The sequence below is a fragment of the Mustela lutreola genome, chromosome 10, assembly GCF_030435805.1.
Source record: "Mustela lutreola isolate mMusLut2 chromosome 10, mMusLut2.pri, whole genome shotgun sequence".
NCBI lineage: Eukaryota > Metazoa > Chordata > Mammalia > Carnivora > Mustelidae > Mustela > Mustela lutreola.
The window spans coordinates 28,735,579-28,759,995 of NC_081299.1; the positions used below are offsets into that span (position 1 = coordinate 28,735,579).

The window sequence follows — 24,417 nt, forward strand, 5'->3', positions numbered from 1 at the left end:
CGGCTGGAAGGGCGGGGCATGCAGGGAGAGAGGCGGGGCGGGGCCTGCAGGGAGTGGGGCGGGGCCAGGGGCGGGGCGAGGCCTGAGCTGGGGTGTCCTGAAACCGGAGGCGAGAGAGACCACTCTCACCCCGCAGCTGTCAGCTTCTCCTGTCTCTGCAGCGGGGAAAGGCCAAGCCACCGGCTTCTTGCCCACCCCCTGACCTCCAGCTGCCCTAGTGGTGGCTGGTTCTAAGCCCCTAGGTTCTTTCTACACTTTCTGTGGTTTGGAGACGTTGAAGAGCATAGGAGGCAGAAAAACAACCTACTTTGCTATTCTAACGGTCTGGTTAAGAGGTAATACACTGGACGCACTAGGACACACTGGACGCACCGCAGGAAACTACCTTATCCTAATAAAGACCATGTATGAAAAGCCACAGCGGGCATGCTCAAAGGTGGAAAACTGATAGCCTTCCCTTGAAGAACAAGACCAAGAAGGCAAGGATGTCCACGCTTGCCACTTCTGTTTAACACAGTACCCAAGTCCTAGCCAGAGAGCTTAGGCAAGAGAAAGAAATAAAAGGCACTGAGACTGGAAGGAAAGAAGTAAAATTATTTTTTTTAAAGATTTTATTTATTTATTTGACAGACAGAGATCACAAGTAGGCAGAGAGGCAGGCAGAGAGAGAGAGAGGGAAGCAGGCTTCCTGCGGAGCAGGGAGCCCGATGCGGGGCTGGATCCCAGGACCCTGAGATCATGACCCAAGCCGAAGGCAGCAGCCCAAACCACTGAGCCACCCAGGCGCCCCGGAAAGAAGTAAAATTATTTCACTCCACAGGTGACATATACATAGAAAATACTAAAAAAATTTCACAAAAACACCGTTAGAACTGTTAAACAAAGATGGCAAAGATGCAATAAATAAAGTCAAGTGTGTAAACCTGGCGATTCACAGACCTGTAACCCTGGGGCTAATAATACATCATATGTTAATTAAAAAAAAAGAAAGAAAGAAAGTCAACACGCAGAAATCAGCCGTGTTTCCACACGCTAACAATGGACAATCAGAACAGGAAATGAAGAAAACAATCCCATTTACAATTGTAGCAAAAAGAATACAATACTTAGAATTAAAGTTAAAGAAAAATGAGAAAACATTGCTGAAAGAAATTAGAGAAGACACGAATAAATGGAAAGACATTGTGTTTATAGAGTGGAACACTTAATATGGTTACAATGTCCGTGCTACCCAAAGTGACCTACAAGTTCAACTCCATTCCCACCAAAATCCCAAAGATGTTCTTAGCAGAAATAGAAAAAGAAATCTTAAAATTCATATGGAAAATCAAAGACCCAGGAATAGCAAGATAATCTTGAAAAAGAAAAAGAAAAACAAGGTCAGTATCCTCACACTTTTTGACTTCAAAAACATTACAAAGCTACCATAATCAAAACAGTTTGATACTGGTATGAAAACAGAAATACAGACCAACTGAACAGAATGGAGAGCCCAGAAATAAACCCTCTCATATGCCAAATGATTTTGGACAAGAGCGCCAAGCCGACACAATGGGGAAAGGACAGTCTTTTCAACAAACAGTGCTGGGAAAACTGATTATCCACATGCAAAATAATGAAGTTGAGCCCTTAGCTTATACCACATACAAAATCTAACATGAAAAAATTATAGACCTAAATGTAAGACCTGAAACTATAAAACTCCTGGAAGAAAACATACAGGAGGGGTGCTTAGGTGGCTCAGTCTGACTCTTACTTGTTTTTTAAGATTTATTTATTTATTTTAGGGGGGGCACAGGGGGAAGGGCAGAGGATGAGGGAGGGAGAGAGGAGAGACTCCTAAGCAGACTCCCTGCTGAGCATAGAGCCCGATGAAAGGTTCTGTGTCACAACCCTGAGATCATGACCTGAGGTGAAGTCAACTGTGTCCAGGTGCCCTTGTGTCCAGCTCTTTGATTTCAGCTCAGGTCTTGATCTCAGGGTTGTGAGTTTGAGTTTGTGAGTTTGAGGCCCGCATCCATGTCTAGCATGGAGCCTACTTGAAATAATAAAAATATATTTAAGGGACACTTGGGTGGCTCAGTTGGTTAAGCATTTGACCCTTGATTTAAGCTCAGGTCAAGATCTCAGGGTCATGAGATGGAGCCCCACAACAGGCTCTGCACTCAGCCAGGAGTCTGCTTGGATTCTCTCTCTCCCTTCCTCACCCTTTCCCTCTCCCCTCTCAAGTAATAAATTTTAAAAATATTTTTTATTTTATTTTTTAAGATTTTATTTATTCATTTGACAGACAGAGATCACAAGATTGCAGAGAGGCAGGCAGAGAGGGGGTAAGAAGGCTCCCGATGAGCAGAGAGCCTGACACAGGGCTTGATCCCAGGACCTTGGGATCATAACCTGAGCCAAAGGCAGAGGCTCTAACCCACTGAGCCACTTGGGCACCCCTAAAAATATATTTTAGGAAAGAAAGAAAATACATAGAAAAACTTCCTGGCGTTGGACTTGGAAATGATTTCTTGACTATGACACCAAAAGCACAAGAAACGAAGGCAAAAATAGACAAATGGGACCACATCAAACTTAAAAACATCTCCACAGTAAAGGAAACCATCAACGAAATGAAAGGCAACCTATGAAATGGGAGAAAATATTTGTTAACCACATATCTGATATGGGGTTAATATCTAAAATATATAAAGAACTCCTACAACTCAACAAAAGTCCCCACAAATACCCAATTTAAAAATAGGTAGAAAGACATGGGCACCTGGGGTGGCTCAGTTGGTTAAGTGTCCGCGTTCGGCTTACGTCGTGATCACAGGGTCCTGGGATAGAGCCCTATATCTGTCTCCCTGATCAGTGGGGAGTCTGCTTCTCCCTCTCCCTCTGCCCCACGCTAGTATGTATCCCAAGACAATGAAATCACTATCTTGAAGAGATATCTGCACACTCGTGTTCACTGCAGTATCATTCACAATAGCCGGAATATGCAAATTACTTCAGTATCTGTTGATGGATGAATGAATAAAGAAAAGAAAATGATTATATAAAGGAATGCTATTCAGCCATAAAAAAGAAAGAAATCCTGTCATCATCGAGAACATGGATGAACCTTGAAGGCATTACGTTAAGGGAAATAAGAAAGACAAAGACAAATGTTGTACATTTTCACTTATATGTGGAATCTGAAAAAGCCAAACTCATAGAAACAGAGAGTAGACTGGTGGTTGCCAAAGGCTAGGGGTTGGGGGAAATGGGAGAAGTTGGTCAAAGGATACAAACTTCTAGTTAGAAGCTGAAAAAGTTCTAGGGATCTAATATCCAGCAGGGCGAGTCTAGCCAACAATACTGTTTTGTATCCTTCAGAATTGGTAAGAGAGATCTAAAATGATCTCATCACACACACACAAGGTAACTCTGTGGGGTGACAGATGTATCATGGTAATCATTCTACAATATAGACATACACCAAACTATCACACTGGAACCTTAAACTTACACAAGTTGCATGTCAATTATATCTCAATAAAGCTGGAGGGGGAAGAAAAGAAAATGTGATATAGACATACAATGGAATATCATTCAGTTAAAAAAAAAAAAAAGGAAATCCTATCACAGGCTATGACATGAATGAACTTGACGCCAAGTGAAATAAGTCAGTCACAAAAAGACAAATACTACATGATTCCAGTTATATGAGGCATCTAAAGTCTTCAAGCTTAGAAACAGAAAGTAGAATGGAGGGGAAGAGGGTAAGGAGCAGTTTTGGTTCAGTGGGTACAGGGTATGAGTTTTGCAAGATGAAAGAAAGCGTTCAGAGATCTGTTGCACAAGGATGTGCCTATCGTTAACACTGCTGCATACTATGCACTTTAAAATGGTTAAGGTAGTAAATTTTATATGCTTTTTCCCCCTACAATAAAAAAGTATTGATGCCCGGGTCACACAACCCAAAACAATGAAATCATCTTTGTAGAGAGGGACTCAGGCATTGGTATCTTTTTCTTTTTTTAATCTTCTCGGTGATTCCAATGTGCAGACAATTTTGAGAACCATGAGTCTAGATATGTTGAATAGACAGTACTGAATTTAAAGAAAAAAGTTGTAATAATGCCTGATCTGAGGCAGGGACCACCAAGTTACTGGGAGGCAAGATCACGGCCTCACTTTAGGTGTGTTGAGCAGAGGGGTTTCCAAGAGAAGATACCGGACAGGCAGCTGGATAGGTGGTTTCAGGGCTCACAGAAGTCATCTGGGAGTGAGACGGAGACCCAAGAGCCATCAGAGAAAGAGAAAGAAAAGCATTTAGGAAACAAGTATGTAATTCAAGAGGCACATAAAGGAAGATGAAGGAGCTCAAAAATGAGGATCCAGAAAGGTAGCAGGAAAATCAGGAGCAAATAAGATCCCAGAAGCCCAGGGAAAAGAGCATTTAAGAAGGTTCCCTGCTGACTCTTCTGGTCATGAGCTATTGGTCCATGAACAAGAGCCTCCGTTTCCTCACATGCAGAATGGGAAGAATGAGGACCTCAGTAGGCTGGCTGTGAGAATTTTATGAAGCCATGAAGACGTTAGCACAATACCTGGCACAGAGGCCACCTGGGTGGTTCAGTTGGCTAGGCAACTGTGTTCGGCTCAGATCATGAACTTGGAATCCCGGGACCGAGTCCCGCGTGGGGTTGGCTCCCAGCTCCACAAGGAGTCTGCTTCTCCCTCTGACCTCCTCCTCCCCTCTCACCTCTCATGCTCTCACTCTCTCTTTCAAATAAAGAAATAAAATCTTAAAAAAAAAAAAAAACCACCAAGAACAACAATACCCGACACAGAGCATGCATGCCGTGCAAGCTAACCGACAAGAGGAACCTGTGGGTGGTGGACGGCAGTGTCGTATGCTGAGAAGAGACAGGGTAAGACCACCATTCAAAGTGCCCTCTGGCTTTAACGATGTGGAGGGTCTTGGTGACTGCAGGGGACTGAGGGAAGCAGATACTGGGGGGAAGGGGCCAAGGAAGGAGAGACAGGATGTATGTAACTCACTCTTTATTTTTTTTTTAAAGATTTTATTTATTTATTTGACAGAGAGAGAAATCACAAGTAGGTGGAGTGTCAGGCAGAGAGAGAGAAGCAGGCTCCCGCTGAGCAAAGAGCCCGATGCGGGGCTCGATGCGGGGCTCGATCCCAGGACACTGAGATCATGACCTGAGCCGAAGGCAGCGGCTTAATCCACTGAGCCACCCAGGCGCCCCTGTAACTCACTCTTTAAAAAGTGCATGAACATGGCTTCTAGTTCTAAATGGCAACCATCTAGCAGTCCCCACCTCCCATCTCTCCCAAATTCTAACTCAAACATAAAGGTACAGAAAGAGTCGAAAACCCAGAACGTCGCCATAACCTAGTCTTGACAGCTGATTGCCAGAATGGGGGAGGCGGGTGGAGAGGCACAGCTCCACCTGGGAGAAAAACCAGTGGAACTAGATTGAAAGTGCAATTGTAGTGGACCCCCAGGTTATGCTGCCCACAGAGTGACCCTGCCTCCCAACCTAAAAATAACTTGAAAGATCTTTTATCCCTCCTCCCACTGTCTAACCCTTCAAAAAAGGCAAGGTCTTTGTCAACCGGACAATGCACAGCCATCACTCTCCCGCATGGTTGCTCCAGAGGAGAAGTGTTCTTCCCTATCCCCAGGAGTGCCTCTCAGCCTAAATCTACTTGGAGATGGTAGCTCGCAGAGAAGACATGGGTTCAAGAGGGGAGGAGTGAGGAAGCATCTGAGGAGGAGACACAACCCCCTGCAGATACAGACAGACAGCACAGATAGGAAGAGGCTAGGAATGTCCGTTTTTGGAACTACGTTTGTTGAAAGCATCAGAGGGCCAGGATACAGAGGTAGGAGAAGGTTCCATTTCAACCCCACGAGATATGTTAGATGAAAGCCTAATAAATCCTGAGAATGGAGCTGAAAACCGAGCCCAGGCACCTGCTCTCCCGCTGCAGATCAGTGAGGAAATTCGGCCAGTGTCCAAGCAGGACCAAGAGCACGGCAGATGCTGCTGGAAAACCATTCAACAGCCATGTCCCCCTTCCTTGCCTGTGGAGCCCAACCTTTGATTCAGGGTATACTGTCTCCCCCCCATGGGACTCAGGTGAGTTCTGATTGTTCTAAGATATCTGCGTACACTCATTTTCTAGGCCAGTGACTGGGTCAGGCTTGTAATCCAGTTCTGGCCAACACGAGAGAAATCAGCTAAGGGGAGGATGGATTTTGGGAAAGGTTTCTTGCTCTTAAATGACACCTACAAGGAAGAAACAGTTCTTCTTCTGCTCTGGATGGTAAGGATGTGATGTCTGGAGCTGCTGCATCCAACTTGCCACCATGAGGGAGTCAGCCCAATGTGATAAGGAAGGCGTATAGAAAGACAGAAAGTACCTGGGTTCTTGTGGACCCTGGAGAACTGCTGAAGTAACCATGCTCTACCTCCACCCGCAGGTAAGCTGAGAAAGCATTTTTAGGGGGCACCCGGGTGGCTCAGTCATTTAAGTGTCTAACTCTTGATTTTGGCTCAGGGTCATGAGCTCAAGCCCCGTGTGGGGCCCTGTGCTTAGCACAGAATCTGCCTGGGATTCTCTCTCTCTCCCTCTGCCCCTCCTCCTGTTCTCTCTCTCTCTCTCTCAATAAATAAATAAATAAAATATTAAAAATAAAATTATTTTTAAGAAATAATTTTTAGGTGAACACTAGCTGGATTGAGATTTATCATTACTTGCACCTGAAAGCCTTACAAACCAACCCAGGGGACAAGTCACACATTGGGCTTTTTTGACAGACGTTAGTTATCTCCTTGTTCAAGAACAAGGAAACAGAAAACACCAAGAAATCGGGCTTGTGAAGAAAACCTTTCAGAATAAATGAACAGTAAAATTATTCTGAAGCTCCAGGAGGAGCAGCTTCTTCCAAGGGATTTAGTGTGACAGAGAAACAAGTGAGGGATTGTCTGGCGTCTGCAAGGAGAGGAGAGAAAACACAGCCTCCTGAAAATGGGAGCAGAAGGCCACCAAGGGACAACAGGCAGAGAAGAAAAATAGATGGGGGGTGGGTACAAGCAGAGAGGGTGAGCAAGGCCTGTGGGGAAACCACAGGTGCGTTAGCAAAACCGAAATATTTAAAAGAAAAGGTGCTGCAAACATAAGGAATTTCTACCGAATCACATGCAGGATGGGAACATCAGGTAGACGAGATGAAGGCAGTAGAAATGAAGAGTAAGTTTACTCGGTTCATGGAAACCCTGAGAGCAAGCGTGCAGCATGGAAATGATAGACATCGCCTTCAAGGAGCCAGGAGGCAATTAAGATGTTGACTCTACCTTTCACAACCAAGAAAACCTCAGTGGTGACTTTAAAAAGGAAAACATGTACAAACCTCTTTCTCTAAGCAGTAAAATCAGTAACAAAAACAAAAAGCAAATCATCCAGAAATTGAAACACATTCTCTAAAATGAATTCAGGCAAAACAGCACTACGAGAACAAAACCATGGGTCTAAATTTTCATGACCGTGAACCAGGTAGTGGTTTCTTAGATAGGAAACCAAAGGCAAAGATAACCCCAGATTTCACCAAAACGTAAAATTCGGAGCTTCAAAAGACGTGACTCACGGTGAGAGACTCAGGTCAGGTCATGAACCCAGGGTCCCGGGATAGAATCCCGCATTGGGCTCCCAGCTTAGCAGCAATCTTTTTAAAAGATTTTATTTATTGGGGGCGCCTGGGTGGCTCAGTTGGTTAAGCAACTGCCTTTGGCTCAGGTCATGATCCCGGAGTCCTGGGATCGAATCCCACATCGGGCTCCCAGCTCCATGCGGAGTCTGCTTGTCCCTCTGACCTTCTCCCCTCTCATGCTCTCTCTCTCTCTCACTCTCTCTCTCAAATAAATAAATAAAAAATATTTTTTTAAAAAGATTTTATTTATTTATTTGAAAGAGACTGACATAGGGAGAGAGAGCACAGCTGGGAGGAGAGGGAGAAGGAGGCTCCCTGCTGAGCAGGACTCAGTCCCAGGACCCTGGGGTCATGACCTGAACCGAAGGAAGACCCTTCACTGACTGAGCCACCCAGGCATGTTGCATCTTTGGAAGTTGCTAAGAGAGTAGACCCTAAAAGTTCTCATCACAAGAAAAAAAAAAATGTCTAACTATGTGCGGTGATGGACATTCCTAGACTTCCTACAGTGATCATTGCACAACATATACAAATAAAAAATCATGATGTTGCACCCCAAATGAATATTATTTGTCAATTATATCTCAATTCATGAAGAAAGTGACTGGTAATCCACAGAGTAGGAGAAAAATTTTGTTAAGTCCTATATCTGGTCAGTGTTATTATGTGTTGAATTGTGTCCCCCCAAAAGAATGTTGAAGTCCCAGCCCCTCTAGAATGTGACTTCCTCTGGAACTAGGGTCTTCCCAATGGTAATCAAGTTCCTATGAGGTCACTCAAGTGGGCCCTCATCCACTATGAATGATGTCCTTTGGGAAAAGGGAAATTTGGACACAGAGGAAGACCCTCACAGAGGGGAGACAAGACGAAGACACTCAGGGAGAAAAGGTCACGTGACTGGAATGTGCATCTATGTGCCAACGAGGAACAGGGACTGGCAGCAAACCCAGGAGCCTGGAAGCAAGTAAGGATCCTCCCCCAGAGCAGCCAGAGCACTCAAGGCTCCGCAGCTGCCTTGACTGCAGACTTCCCGCTTCTGAGAGCGAGACAGCACATTGCTTTGGTTTTAAGCCATCTAATGTTTGGTACTTGGTTACAGCAGTCTTAGAAAACTAGAAAGGCCTTAGAAAACTTAGAAAAATGCAAAGACCTAATATCCAGAATACATAGATTTTTTTAAAAAGAGAGAGAGCTCATAACTCAAGGACAAAAAGAAAACCCAGCACATGAAAAGACTTTCAAGGTCGCTCGTCAGGAGATGCAAATGCAAACCTCAAGGAGATACCGCTTCACACCCACGAGGATGGCTGCAACCAACAAAGACAGAAACCGGTCTCGAGGGCCAGGTGGAGAGACTGGAACCCTTGTGCCCCTCCCCCGCAGGAACGTGGGGTGGAGCTGCCGCTTTGGAAGACTGCGCCCCTTCCACGGAAAGTCCATCGGTTCCTCGAAAGATGAAAAGCCACTGTATGTTTTAGTCGGTTAAGGCTGCCATGACCAGACATAACAGACTCCATGGCACAAACAACAAAAATGGATTTTTTTCACAGTTCTAGAGGCTAGAACTCCCAGCTAGAGAGGTTTACAGATTTGTACCCTTAGTATTCAGTTAAGGATTCTCTTCCTGACTTACAGACAGCTGTTTCTGGCTGTGTCCTGTCTTGGCCTTCCTTTTGCGTAGGCACAGGGAGAGCATGGGAGTTCTGGTTTCTCTTCCCTTTCTGGAAGGACGCCAGTCCTCTGCGCTTAGGGCCACAGCCTTATGCTCTCATTAACCTTACTTCCTTAAAGGCCCTGTCTCCAAAGACAATCACACAGGGGTTACGGCTTCAGCCTACAAATTTAGGGGAGATATAATTCAGTCTATAACTTCATAGGACCTAGCAATTCCACTCCTACGTTTACACTCAAGAAAACTGAAAACATGTTTTTGCAAAACCGTGTACATGACTATTCATAGCAGCATTAGCCAAAAAGTAGAAAAACTGCCCATAAACTGATAAATAGATAAACAAAATTGTGGTATGCAATGGAATATTACTCACCCACGTAAGGGAATGAGGTGGTGATACACATTACAACATGGACAAACCTTGAAAACATTACGCTGAAGAACAAGAAAAGGCAGACACGAAAGTCCACATAGTGTATAAGTCTGTGTATATGAGATGCCCAGACCAGACAATTCTATAGAGACAGAAAGTAGATTAACGGTTTCTAGGTGCTAGAGGGGGTGGGAGGAATGGGGAGTAACTATTATTAGATTTCTCTTGGGGGTGATGAGAATGTGCTGGAATTAAATAGTGTGGGTTGCATAACTATGTGAATATATGAAAAGGCACTGAATTGTACACTTTATTTTTTTTTAATTTTTTGAATTGTACATTTTAAAATGTAGGTGAAATTTAAGGGTATGTGGATATATCCCCCCCAAAATGATCATACTAAGGATGTGTTATATTAGGTATAAAAACATATGGATGTGACCAAAGTTATACTCAGAGGAAAATTCATAGGCTTAAAATATGAAAACAAAACTAAGCACTAAACTCACCTAGAAAAAGACTTCAGGGAAATAAGAAGACGGTATCAATAAAGGTAAAACCAAAAAATAAGTGTCAAAAGTACAGAACACTGAAATTGATAAATTCAAGACCTGATTCTTTATCATAACCTGTAAAATAAACTTCTAGCAAGGATAATTAATGAAAAGGAAATATCAAACATATAACATAAGGAAAGAAGAAAAGTTAGCTACAGATACTGAGGAAAGTTCTTTTTTTCTTTTTTAAAAAGATTTTATTTATTTATTTGACAGAGAGACACAGGAGAGAGGGAACACAAGCAGAGGGAGTGGGAGAGGGAGAAGCAGGCTTCCCGCCAGAGCAGGGAGCCTGGTGTGGGGTTTGATTCCAAGACCCTGGGACCATGACCTAGCTGAAGGCAGACACTTAACGACTGAGCCAACCAGGTGCCCCTGAGGAAAGTTTTAAAATGTACATTTCTAAGTTACTGAATAAGAAAAAGGTCATCAAAATATTTGCTACACGAATACAAATTAACAAAACTAATTCAGAAAGTATGGAAAGGGTTGAGAATATCATCCAGCTTTCCCCAGAGAAGGTGCAGGGCCCTGAAAGTGGTTTTGCACACCTTCAAAAAATGATAATTATGGTATTTAAACTGTTGCAGAACAGACAAAAAGAAGAAATTTTTCCTGATGCCTTTTCCAAAGCCAGCAGGACTTAACAAAGAATACGATTTTTTAAAAAAGCACTAATCTCTCTTGTAAATGTATGTGAAAAAAATAGTAAAATATAAGCAAATTAATTCAGCAAAATATTAAAAGAATAATACACTCATATCCAGTAGGGTATAATCTGGGAATGCAAAAAGAGCTCACATTGAAAAATCCATGAATAGAATTCATCATGCCAATAGGTCAAAGGAGAAAAAAACACGAGGTCATCTTGAAAGATGCTTAAGAAGCATTTTATAAAATTAGCATCCATTCCTGATTTTTTTTTTTTTTTAAGTTCAGTAAAAAGTGAAAGCATTATATGGCCAAGGAGCTAAAGCACAGGATTTCCACTTCCTAGCTGGGTGACTTTGGACAATTCACTTGGACAATTCACTGAGGCTCTCAGGCCTCAGTTTCATTGTTTGAAAGATGATTATCATTCCATTTAAATGAATGAGTGTAGAAAATCATACTGCACAGGGTCGATGCCAAACACAGAGCAGCACTCAATCAGTGGAAGCTTAGTATTTTTATTAGTAAAATGGAAACAGCATCTCCTCAACAGAATTTTTAAATCCATCTATATCAAAAACAGGATTGCTAATATGAAACACCAGATAAAAATCTCATATCACATATATTATACGAAAGGGATTTTATAGTAGATGGTTCTAGATATGGATATAGAGATAGGGAAAAAATGTGGAAGGATATACTCCAAGATATTAATAGTTGTATAGCTCTCGGTAACAGGATTATGGGTGCTTTTTTCTTTTCCTATATTGAATGTTTTTTAATGTAAATGCAATAGCAAATGTTAAGTCACAGTAGAGATAGTTAAAAAAAAAAAAAAAAAAGAACAAAACTGTTACTCCAGAAAACCAGACACATTGGAAATCTCTCCCAAAAGGCAGAGAAAATGGATTAAGAGCTAAAAATGATAAAGGGTGTGACAAGATTTAAGAATCAGAAAATAGATGTACAACCTAAGGCTTAGAGAGATTCTTAGAGAGATACTGGAGCTATCAGAAATTCTAGTCAAAGCAATAACAGGGGAAAAAAAGTTCTTTTCTAGGAATAAAAAACTGTGTGCAGATCAAAAGTTTTGCTAGGTACCAGCCAAACTCAATGAAAAGAGATCAATAGTGATTAAATTTTATTTTCACTAGTAGGTGACAGAATTCTGCAAATGCACACACCCAAGCTACTTACACAAGGATAAAAGTTATCCTGGCCTCAGACCTTTCTGCAACACAGCTACCAGAGAAGACAGGGAAGTACAAACCAGTCGGGTCTCAGGAAAAGACCCCGAAACCCTACCACTCACTTATCTTTCTTGCAAAGGATACTTGAAGGATTACTTGAAGGTGTTGTAGCCCAGCTGGGATTAAAGACAAATGAAAAGTCAGTTCCAGTAAAGGGGAAGGTGTAGCACGAAACGAGTGTAGGTCTTTCTTTCCTCATCTCTATCCCAGACTCAGAAACGTGACTGCTACGGGTTGGCCAGGGACTTCTGGCGTCCCTAGAGTCTGACCCTGCTGTGCCTCCTTGCTCTCTGCGAAGACCAGGGAAGAGGGTGACCGATGCGGCAGGGATGGAGGCTGGGGGACACACGACAGAACCCCTTTTGCTGAGACAGAACAAGAGGAGGGACGATTCTGCTTTTCCCGCTGAAATGTTTGAAAAGGGCGGGCAAACGATTGCCGGGCTGTCCGCCCGCTTGCCCTGGGAGAGGAGAGGCCGGGCGGCTGCGAGGGGGGCGTGGTGCCGGGCTCTCTGCGGGGTCGGGTCCGGAGCCGCGGCGCCCGCGGGTTCTCTCACACCCTCCCCCGAGGCGCCCGCCACCGCTCGAGTTACCGCGTTCTCAGTCCCTTCCCTTCCCCACCCCCGCCGGGGTCTCCGGGAAGGGCCGGCAGTCAGCGGGGGTCCCCGCGGTCCGGGAGGTTGGCCGCGGGCCTCGCCTCCTGGACAGATGCGGGGCGCGCGTTCTAAACCCGGAGGGCGAAGGCGGCCGGTGCGGGGAGCCTGCGGGGCGGGCGGGCGGCCTTACCCCCGGGCCCCGTGGACACGGTGACCTGCGCGTAGGTGGCTCCCGCGGCGGCAGCCGGGCCCGACACGCCGTTGAGCGCCGCCACGCGCACGGTGTAGCGCGTCCCGGGCCGCAGGTGGAGCAGCGTGGCGGCGCGCTCCCGCAGCCCGGCCTGGCGCGGCACGAAGGCCACCCGCGGCCCGCACGGCTCGCACGCGCCCCCCGGGCCCTCGCGGCCGCAGCGCAGGCACAGCAGCGAGTACGTGACGTCCGAGCGGCCGCCCGAGTCGGCCGGCGGCAGCCAGCGCAGCCTCAGCGCCAGCGGCGAGCGGCTCAGGCTGTACTGCAGGTCCCGTGGCGCCGACGGCGGCCCTGAGGGGACGGGAGGGGGGGCAGGGGGAGCAGTCAGCTGGGCGAGCGGGGGGAGGCGGGGCGGGGGGTTGTGAAGGGGGAAGGGCAGGAGGAGACGCAGGTTGGGGGGAGTGGGGAGGAGGGACGGGGTGGTGTGGGGCCGGTGAGGCGGGAGGGACAGGGAAGGGGCGCGTGGGGGCCAGCGCGCGGAGGGTAGTGAGGGGAAGGGGATGAGGATGCACGACGGAACAGAGTGTGCGGGGCGGGAGGTCCCCTCCTGGCTGGGGCGCACGGTGAGGTGACGGCGGGGGCGGGGTGGGGGACGGGCACGAGGGGCAGTCCACTCCAGGACCAGCCAAGAAGCCTGACCTCCGTCTCCGGGACCCTCGTCCTGGTTCTTCCAATCCCAGGCCCCGGCCCCATCCCCATCCTAGGGTCCCCTCCCGCCACCCCGCCGTCTGGGTCGCTGGTCCCCAGGCTCCCCACGCTCTCCAGTGCCAGCCCCTTGCCCTCGGCATCCGCTCCACCAGGCCTTTCCTGATCCGCCCCCCACCCCCCCCCCCCCGAACGCTTTGGAGGGGGGCACTCACGGGTGCAGGAGGCCGAGGGCGGGTCGGTGGGCGAGCGCGCGTAGCTGTCCTGGCACACGCAGAAGGTGGAGGCGTTTTCCAGGGCCCGGCTGTGCTCTGGGCACGGGGAGCAGAGCAGCCGGCGCGAGGACAACTTGTAAAACCCTGGGGGACAGGCTGCGGGGCAAAGCCACGTGAGGAGGGATCTCCTCCACAGCTCCTCCATCCCCCACTGTCCTGCCTGCCCCATTAGGGTGAGTTTAGGTCCTGGAACTGTGCGGAGAAAGGAGGTCTCCGCTCTTCCAGCACTGCCCCAAGCGGTAGCAGCTCTGGACCCAACCGCCCAGTACTACCTGACCCTTAAGAAGTGCTTACTGTGTGCTCAACACTATTTTACTTTCAGTAGTTCACCGAACCCTCACAACAGCCTGTGAGGCATGTATTTTATCCTCATTTTTTAAATGAGGAAATTAAGGCTCAGAGAGGTTCAGTAGCTTGGCCAATGTCCCATGGCTGGTGAATGGTGGGATTCCAACCCAAGCAGACACCATCCTACCCTAATGCCCACTGGGGAAAGAAAATAGGCCAGACTCTTCCAGTCTTGATGTGAGGTCAGAAGACAGGTGCCTCCGAGGGGTGTGTCACAGCTCCCCAGGGACAGACACCCACAGGCTTCTTGTAATGTGCACGCAGCCGCACTCACACTGTTGTCGGAGCCCAACATCCCACCACTACCATTTGGGTTCATCATCACAGATCCTCAACTGACACCCTTGGTTGCAGTTTAGAAATGGAGCCAGACAGATGGAGGGGAGTAGAGGGAGGAGGGTGAAGTTTCCCTGGTTCTAGTCTTGACACCGTCCTCAGTGACTTTGCTTCTCTCACTTCTCTGCTTCTCTGGCCTCATCCAGGACACAGGCTGTTGAGAGCACAGGCTTTTTTGTATCTGGACAACCTGGGTTTGCAGCTGGGCTTTTACCCCTTAGTTGCTGGTGGCCTCGGGCAGATCTCTTGACCTCTCTGAGCCTTGTGTAGACGACCCACCTCAAAAAGGTTGGTGGGGGATTAGCTGAGATGAAGTGTAAGCCGCTTAGCCCAGCAAAGACAACACGCTCACAACCGTGGTAGTAATTACTGTTCCTCTATCACAGGCCTGAAGTGGAAATTGCTTAACGCCCACTTGAAAACTTTGCTCACCAGCTGGGCCAGGCGGGAGGGAGGCAGTGGCTCTGGGGCCCTCCTCTGGGAGTCCTAGTGGTTCTCACCTTGATCTCTGCCCCCACCCACCTGGCCTTCTTTCTAGTTCAGCTGGTTCTGGAAGGCTGGCCCCAAGAAGCCCCAAGAAGACATGGTACAGTAGAAGGGATGCACAGGAGCCCTCAGGAAGAATGTTCGGGCTGTGTGAGGAAGAGGGGAGTGGGCTGAGGGTCTCCATGATCTGGAAGCCTTTAGGCTTGGAGGCTCAGTCTTGCTTGGGCAGCAGAGCTTTGGGCAGGATCTCTGAAGCCCCAGGGGCTTTGGAACTATCTGCCTTCAGAACAGAGCATGGACTCACTAACATCTTGGTCTGGCGGGTGGTAGCAGCCCCCGCTGGGACTCAGGTGGCCTGGGTCCCCGTGCTGGCTCTGCCACTCCCTATGCCTCTCTGGCCTCAAGAAACCATCAGCCAGGTGGGGGTAATAACCACGGCTTGCCAGCCTCCGCTGTGAAGTCAGAGCGGGGATCTGTTTGCAGGGTCTCACAGCGGTCGGAAAAAAGGACCAGAGGCTCCTTTTCTCTGTGTGTTGGTGGACACTTGGGGTCCCGGAGATGTGTATCACAGCAGAGACAGCAGTGGTTATCTCTACTTTGACAGGCTCTGCATAGAGGAGGTTCGCTTTGAGGGGCCAGCTCACAAAGCCTCCAGACTGCTGGCCCCTCCCTCTCTTCCTCAAGATCAGAATCAAGTGTCAGAGATCACCTAGCTCCACTCCCCTGACCAGGTCCTCCAGCAGCTTTCTTAGCAGGAGCCACAATCTTTGATTAGAAATGGAGAGCCCACCTCCTTCTGTACCCCTGCTGAATGGTACTGGCAGTAAGAAAGGGCTTCCTTATGTTGAGTCCAAATTGGCTCCTCTGTCTGGAATACCCCTCATGCCACCCCATCAAAGGGCAGCCATGTGCCCTGTGGAGACTTAGAGAGCCTGTCTGCTTGGGTCAACTCCCCAGTGCCAACCACCCCACCCATGCCACACTCAACTCTTCTTTTCACACTTCTGACTCTTGTCCTATAAGGTTTTATACTCCTTCTCTCCTTTCTTTTTTCTTTTTACAAATTTTTACATTATTTTTATCCTTTTTTTAAAGATTTTATTTATTTATTTGACAGAGAGAGACACAGCAAGAGAGGGAACACAAGCAGGGGGAAGTGGGAGAGGGAGAAACAGGCTTCCTGCTGAGCAGGGAGCCCAACATGGCCTCCATCCCAAGACCCTGGGATCAGGACCTGAGCCACCCAGGTGCCCCAACCCCTTCTCTCCTGGTAAACTCTTATGTTTCTCCAGACCCCAGCTGAAAATAATAATACTTCCCTTGTGAAGCACTCCCCGGCATTCTCCGCAGTTGCCTGTTCCTCAAGGCAGAGCCGATGCCATTTTAAGTGACTTTTGTCTAGTCTCAGCTTAAGTCAGAAGTGGGACTGGGTTTCTGAGTGTGTGTGTGTGTGTGTGTGTGTGTGTGTATGATTGCACAATTGCCCTCAATGTGTATCCAAACCCTCTCCTCCAGACCCTGATCTATTCATCGGATGATTTTTTTTTTTTTTAAGCACCTACTATGAGCCAGGTGCTCTGGAGAGAGGCCCTGGAGATAGACTGCGTAAAACAGACCAGGATCCTACTGCCCACTGGCCCAGATGCCCTGCTCCCACCTCACAGGGAGGAGACTGTCAGTTGGTAATTCCCTCAAGGTCTGGCCATCCAACTCACAAACTTCCATCTACACCCACCTTCCTTCTCCCCCTTCCTTCCAGGCCTACATGAAGGGATGGGCCACCTCCCTTTGAAGGCCTCCAGCCTCCTCCTCCACTCTGGGTCCTGCCCCTTCTCCGCCTCCCAGACTATATCCCATCAGTCTTATGGCTCCTAATTCTTACATCACTCCTTCTCTACCTATTCTTCCCACGGACAGAACAAGGGAGTGCTGCAGTAAGAGTGGTCCATTTCGGGTGCAGACAGTGAGGGTATTATTTCTAGGGTATTAAAAAACAATAAATCTGGGGTGCCTGCGTGGCTCAGCCGGTTAAGCGTCTGCCCGCAGCTCAGGTCATGATTCCAGGGTCCTGGGATCAAGCCCTGCATTGGGCTCCCTGCTCAGCGGGAGTCTGCTTTTCCCTCTTCCCCGTCCCCCCTTCCCCGTGAGTACATTCTCTCTCTCAAATAAATAAATAGAAATATATATTTTTTAAAAACAATAAAGCTGACTAAAACATAGCCTGATCTTTATTAGCAGCTAGCATCAGCAATTCTAAACCATGTCAGTAATAAAATACATCTCCCTGGGGCAGGCTGCTCCCACCACACCCCACTTGGTACCCCCCCACACCCGCTCCTTCTTTAGCAGATAAACAAGGCTCCTATCTACAGCCAAAATCTTCTCTCAATCCGGTTTCCTCTTTAAGATACCACCCCCTCTCCTCGCCTTTCAAATCCAGCCTTCCAGGAGTTTTGCACATTCCCTGACTCTCACTCCACATCTTCCTCCATCCCCCAACCTACTGAGCCCGGTCTGTCTGTCTGTCTCTCCATTACTCTCTCTCTCTCTCTCTCTCCATTGCTCTTGCCTGGGCCACCAAGCAGACACTGTCCAAAGCTCGCCTTACCTGAGTGCTCACCCACACTATAAGCTGTTCCTTCCTGGACCCCTCCATGTGCCCGGGGCTGCCATGAGATCACACTTTCCTGGATCTCCTCCAATGTCTGATTCTCCCTCAACGTCCTTTTTTATGGGTTTCAATTCTTCTACGCCCCCTTACGTACTGCTGTTGTGTGAGACTCCATCACTGGCCCTCCTGCTTCCTACCTCACCTTGGTCAGTCCCAGCCACACCCACGGCTTCTAGTGGTACCTATATTTCTGTTGCTGAGGTCCAGACTCACTTTCTAGCTACCTCCCCTTGAACGCACCACAGACATCATAAATTCAGGGTCCGTCAGTGTCCCGTGTTCTCTACCCCAGTGAATGATCCTCTGTCCACTCAGTCCTCTAGAAGCATACAGATCAAAAAGAACTCTTCTCTCCTCCCTCATGACGTGGTCACCAGGGGTTGTGGATGCGGCTCATTTTCCCACCCATCCTCATGTCTCAGTGATCTCTGCCTCAGTTCAGACCTTGTGCTCTTTCTCCTGGACTACTGTGCCATCTTTTTCTAGTCTTTAATCCTTCCTTCCCCCAATCATTTCTTTGTAATTGCAACTCAAGTGATCTTTTGAAAATATAAATCTGAACATGTCAGATTCCTGCTTTATATCCTCCGCATCAGTCTACAGCATAAAATCTAAGTTCTGTATTCTAACGTTCAAGGCCCTTCATGATCTATTCTTGCCCCCCTCCAGCCCCAACACCCCTTATATCCCCAAAGGCCCTTTGCTCCTAGCCCCAATCATGCTACATTCTTTCCTGCCTCCATGTTTCTGCAGACAATCTCTTAACTGAGAATGCTTTTAGCTGCTTGGAAAAAAGGCCTTTTCCACACTTAGAATTGGCCTCTCCCTTCTCTAGGCTTCCTCAACTCTGTTCATATGTGTCACACTCTATGGTAACCACTCCTTCACCCAATACTCCTTTACTGGGCACCTGCCATATCCTGTTATGGACCCTGAGGCTGGCAAGACTGATTCAGTCATTGCCTGAGGTCATTTTCTAGTCCAGTGGTGGAAACACACATAAGTAGATCACTGTGTACCATGGGGTGAGTGCAGAAAAAGAGGTTGCCATCAACTACACTTCAATTTAAAAAAAAAAAAAAAAAAAGCAAGAAATAGAGGTTGCGGGGCACCTGGGTGGCTCAGTGGGTTAAAGCCTCTGCTTTCGGCTCAGGTCATGATCCTGGGGTCCTGGGATTGAGCCCCGCATCGGGCTCTCTGCTCCGCAGGGAGCCCGCTTCCTCCCCCCCCCCCTCTGCCTGCCTCTCTGCCTACTTGTGATTTCTCTCTCTCTGTCAAATAAATAAAATCTTAAAAAAAAAGAAAAAGAAATAGAGGTTGCAATGGGTGCTGGAGAGCAGAAGTGGATCCTAACCCTAATTAGAGAGCTTGGGAAGGTTCATGCCTCCAAGTCCCTTACTAATCCACAAGTTCTCCCTGAGGAAAGAGATGGTGACAACATCTAAATAAAATAAGCCCTCTTAAATGCATTTGGTAAGTTCTCAGGTCAAAACGAATGGACGATTGAAAAAAGGACAAAATAGGGGCGCCTGGGTGGCTCAGTGGGTTAAGCCGCTGCCTTCGGCTCAGGTCATGATCTCAGGGTCCTGGGATCGAGCCCCATATCAGGCTCTCTGCTCAGCAGGGAGCCTGCTTCCCTCTCTCTCTCTCTGCCTGCCTCTCTGCCTACTTGTGATCTCTGTCTGTCAAATAAACAAATAAAATCTTAAAAAAAAAAAAAAGAAAGAAAGAAAAAAGGACAGAATACCTTTAGTCATTTCTTCCTCTGTCTTCCCACCATTGTATTAATCCCTCTGTTAGATCACGTAATACCTTGTCGTGGTTTTTCAATTTTTACATTTTCATCTGTAGAGCTGCTGAAGAGTTGAAACTATACCTGACTCATTTCTGTTGTCCTACCATCCACAAAAGGATGTGGCTTAGAAGAATCATCCCTTGCTCTTTTTACATTAAGGGCAAGCATCCATACTCTATCCTTACCCTTAGTCCTCAGAGCCAGAGATCAGCAAGAAAAGGAGAGGTCTGGTCCTGGTGCCCTACAAACCTGAGAACCCAACCAAACCTGCACATGACCAGGGTCTCCCTTGGGGGCACAGTGACTCATAGTTCAGAGAGTTGGGTCATCTAGTGCAAACTCCTGACCTCTTTCTCTCTCTCCAGCTCAAGAATCCCACAGCCAGCCTCCAATTTGCCTATGGTCAGGGAATGGGAGGTCACTCTATAAAGAAACCAATGCGTCATCCAGTAGACGTGGGTTGCTGTATCCTTCTTCCCTATGCCTAAGGGAGGCAGTATGGTGTAATAGAAGGAACTTGACAGTTGGGCAAATCTGGATTCAAATCCTGATTCCCCATTTACTAACTGCAAATGAGGTGTTAATAATTCTCTGAGCCTCCGTTTCCCCATCTACAAAACAGGGATACTGGCGACTTACTTTATTGTCGGGAATAAATGAGACGTTCTTTGTGAGGTGCTGATCATAGTGCCTGAAACGCACGCCCCTAATGCCCCCCTATATAGAGTCAAATTTACTTCCTAGTAATTTCATTCAATGGTCCTGGCTGGACTCACTGGAAAGCTCCACAGACCAGGACTCTGGGCTTCACAGCCCACAGCTTCTCCACTCCCCCTCCTGCCTCTTTCAGCCAGCTCACACTCTCTCCCTGTCGCCACCTGCGCGCTATATTCCCACGCCACACCCCCCTCGTCCGATGAATACCTTCACAGATGTCACCACGTTCCTGGAATCCCGCACTGCAGCTGCAGCGGCCCACGGGCACCAGCCACTCACCATCAGCGCCACAGTGCATGCGCGGGGGGCTGCCGGGCTCCCCTTCTGAGTGCGCCACGCACGTTCCCGTCACCTCCACCAGCGTGGAGAAGGCGCTCTCGGCCGCGGTGGCCGGGAACGCTGCCAGGCCCCGCACGGTGGCGCGGCACTGCTTGTAGTAGACGCGCACGGAGACCAGCGCCACGCATGCGCCCACGTCCTGAAAGGCCAGGTGGAAACCCCGCCGGCTGAGCGGACCGATCTCTCGCACCTCTGTGTTCAGCTTCATTTTGCGCTCTCCCAGGTCGCCCTGCGTGAAGCTCTCATCTGCCGCGATTGTATCGATCTTGCGGGGCCGGCTGCCACCTGCTCGGAGACGCCCGCGACCCAGGTCAGCCTCTGTTTCCAGGTAGTAGACGTTGAAAGTCTCCTTGCAGGTGCCAGCGGCGCCCGGGATGCTGCTGCAGTCGCGCAGCGTGAACTGCAGCTCCACGAAGATGCGCTGCCCGCGGCCACGGCTGATCCAGCCAGTTTGCAACCAGTTGTCCTGGTTGGGCTCCAGCACGTTGCACACCTGATATGTGCGGATGGGACGGTCATGCTCGTCCACGCCGCTGATCTCCTCCCACTGGGGAGGAGAACAAAGATGCGGGAAGCTCGGAGCCAAGGCGCCCCCAGGAGGTCGAGTCCTGGCGGTGACGAAAGCTGAAAATCCCCTTCCCCATCATCCCTCATTCTCCCTCCCTCCACCTTCGACCCCTGAAATTGTAAGATGCAGAGCTGGGAGAGACGTTGGAGACAAGAAGCACAATCTATAATTTTATATGTGGGGAAACTGAGGCTCCAGAGAGTGAGAGAGAGTGATTTGACTGGATATGAACGTGAGTTAGCCCCAAAGTTGGGGAATGGTGCCTGAAGTCTCCTGGCTCTCCACCAGGTGCCCATTCAGTGACCAGGCTTCAGTCACAGAGCCATATCTCCCAACCCCCATGCCTAGTTTCTAAGCCTCTTTTAGGATATTAAGTCTTGCTTGTTCTGTCAATCCATCAATCAACACTGCTTAGAGGGTCTACTACATGCAAGGTATTGTCCAGCATTGGATCATATAGATGACACATTTATGTTGCTACACACAGGAAGTTTAACCCTTGCTATATATTTTTTTCCTTTTCTTTTCTTCTTGGACTGACTAAAAACAACCTTTCCTAATAGGCCACTCTGGCATGAAGCCAGTGCTGCTGAAGACCACATGCTCTGAGGAGAATTTTGTGCTGCTGTAACCACAAGGGACCAAAGGATTTGAGTCCCAGACCACCAGAAGATTCCTGGCACAGGGAGAGAAAGGTTACACTTACCCCATTACTTGGCAGTGCAGTCCAGCCCAGCTCAGCCTGGGAGGCTTTGGAATCCAGGAGGATAACTATGGAGAAGGAAGAACAGAGAGGTCAGAAAACCAGAAGGTCAGGAAGGTGGGAGAAACCCTTTTGGGGACAGAGACCAATTTTTCCTATTCCTTATCTTCCCATGAAGGGGTGGGATGTGAGTTAGCTCAAATCCAGAAAGATGTAGCCATGACTATTGGGGAAGGAACCTGTATTAGTTTCCTGTAGCTGCTGTAACAAATTGTCACAGACTCAGTGGCTTCAAATAACAGTAACTTATTCTTGTACAGTTCTGGAGGTCGGAGGTTGGAAATCAGTTTCACTGGTCTAAAGTCGGGGTGTCAGCAGGACAGGCTCCCTCTGTAGGTTCAGAGAAGAAAATCCATTTCCACTAAAATTTTTCAGTCCCTTAGATTCTTTGGCTTGTGGTCCCTTCCTCCATCTTCAAACTGCATCTCTCTAATCTCCTTTAGTGATCAAATTGCCTTCTCCTTTGGCTCTGACTCCTCCTGCATCCTCTTCTAAGGACCATTGTGATTACCTCAGGGCTATCCAAATAATCCAGGATAACCTCTTCATCTCAAGATCCCTACCCATATCTGCAAGTCTTTTGCCTTTTGGAATAACATTCACAGGTTCTGGGGATTAGGGTGTGGACATATTTGGAGAGTCATTATTCAGCCTGCCACAAAGTTCATGGAAGTACTTTAAGATTGTCTCTAAGATGGAGGTGGTGGTGTCAGTGAGCCCTCTTCCTGCCTTCCTAGGCTCCCTAAATTACAACTAGAGTGCCAAGAAGAGGGAGAAGGTGAATATATTAAAGGATTTCTGCATACATCCTGAATTCTTTCATATTCAGGGGCTCTTCTGAGATCTGAAGTCACCAAAGATGGGAGAGGCTTGAACCTTCTTAGTTTGACTCCCAGAGCCTCTGGGGGAAATGAGTGGAGAGACTCTGCCAGTAGCAGGAGAAATAAAAATCTCTTCTCTCCTCTGCTATCAGTGTCACTCCCAAAGAAGCATTGGTCTGGATGGCACAACAACAGCTCAGAGGCAGGAACCCAGGCTATCCTGAAGTCTTGGAAGATTACAAAGCTGGAGCTTAAACAAGGGGGCGGGGCTCCAAGGAGAGGGTCTCTAAGAGGGTTGGCTTCAGAGGCATCGGAGACTGTAAGCAGGACCGCCGACAGCTCTCCCGATTTGGGTATAACTGACAGCATATCGGAATTGCATAGTGGAAAGCCTCAGAGATCCGGCTCCCCGACCCCCTGATCAGCGCTTCAAATTCCAGCTCCTCTGGATTCTGCACCTGGATATGACGCCTCTGGATTCAGTTCAGTGTGCAGCTCCCCCAAATCCAGAATCCGAGGCAAGACGCGGGCTCTGGTACCGCAGGCAATCCCAAGCCCAGCAACGCGGACCGCGTCGGGTAGTCAGCGCTCCAAATTCAGCACTGCGGACAGTTCCCCCGCCAGCAAGTCGGGTTGCTCTCGACCCCAGCCACCCCTTCCCGATCAGAGCGCCCCACCTCCTGCCTCGCTATTCGGGCTCCATACCGTCGTCCCGTACTTCGATCTCACCTCCACATCTCCCTGTCTCCTCTGCTCTCTTCATCTCCCCGCCCCCACACCTCCCACCTCCAATCGCTCAGCCTGTCCGTCTCACCGGCCCCTGAAACGCCGCTTCTGGCTCCCACGGTTCCTGGGTTCTTTCTTCCCTGGCCTCGCAGGTCTCTAGCCCGATCTCCTCAATACCCCTCTCTTTCCCATTGCTTAGCTACCGTTTTCTCTGTCTCTTTAGTTCTTTGCTTCCTGCTGCCCGCTTGCTTCAAATCCCAATACTGACTCCAGTCTCTCTATACGACTCCTTTCCTCAGAACCCCGGTTCTCCAGCCCCTTATCTTCTGGCATCCCAAGCTCCAAGAACAGCCACCACTCTCCTCACCTTCCTCAGCGGTCCCGGGCCTCCCTGGTCCCAAAAGCAACGCCAGACAGAGCGGCATCAGGCAAACGAACAGGCGCAGCGGATATGGGCCGGCGCCGGTCTCCATGGTCCGCAGACCGAGCTGTCAGTGCGGCGGCTGCTCAAGCCGCGCCAGCCCCAGCACCGCTGAGCAGTGCCCCCAGACCCTAGCGCCTTCTGGGGGCGGGATCTCGCTGGTTACCATCATCCACGGGGACCAATCACCAGGCACCGCCGCGGGAGGTCTACCAATCCTCCCCAGCAGAAGGTAGAGGGGTGGAGTTTCATAGGCCAGGGGCGGAACAGCTAAATGGAAGGGGGAAGGAAGGGGTCCCGCCAGTCTCCAAACGTGGGGGTGGGGCAGCGCTGAGCGCTAGCCTGGCTCCTGGGAGGAAGATGAGCCCGCGGCGATGGCCCAGAGCTCGAAACCTTAGCCTCTCATTCCCGAGAAGTAGACAATATGGGCGTGGCTTAAGG

The 24,417-nt window shown here is 48.6% G+C and overlaps 1 protein-coding gene across 2 annotated transcripts in view; it reads right to left on the minus strand.

The window, feature by feature from the left end:
* EPHA10 (EPH receptor A10) overlaps nucleotides 1–24,110 on the minus strand; it is a 38,281-nt gene extending 14,171 nt beyond the window's left edge. The window contains exons 1-5 of one of the 2 annotated variants that reach the window (XR_009345252.1): nucleotides 23,923–24,110; nucleotides 21,952–22,016; nucleotides 20,546–21,224; nucleotides 13,926–14,081; nucleotides 13,006–13,356 (exon numbers count right to left, since the gene is read on the minus strand). Coding sequence is in view for 1 of the 2 variants with exons in the window: in XM_059136966.1 (XP_058992949.1) it covers nucleotides 13,006–13,356; nucleotides 13,926–14,081; nucleotides 20,546–21,224; nucleotides 21,952–22,016; nucleotides 23,923–24,028 (1,357 nt within the window). In the remaining variant the exon portion in view is untranslated. The remainder of the gene's footprint in view (nucleotides 1–13,005; nucleotides 13,357–13,925; nucleotides 14,082–20,545; nucleotides 21,225–21,951; nucleotides 22,017–23,922) is intronic. The other variant, XM_059136966.1, reaches the window with a different exon arrangement.
* Nucleotides 24,111–24,417: the final 307 nt, after the last annotated feature.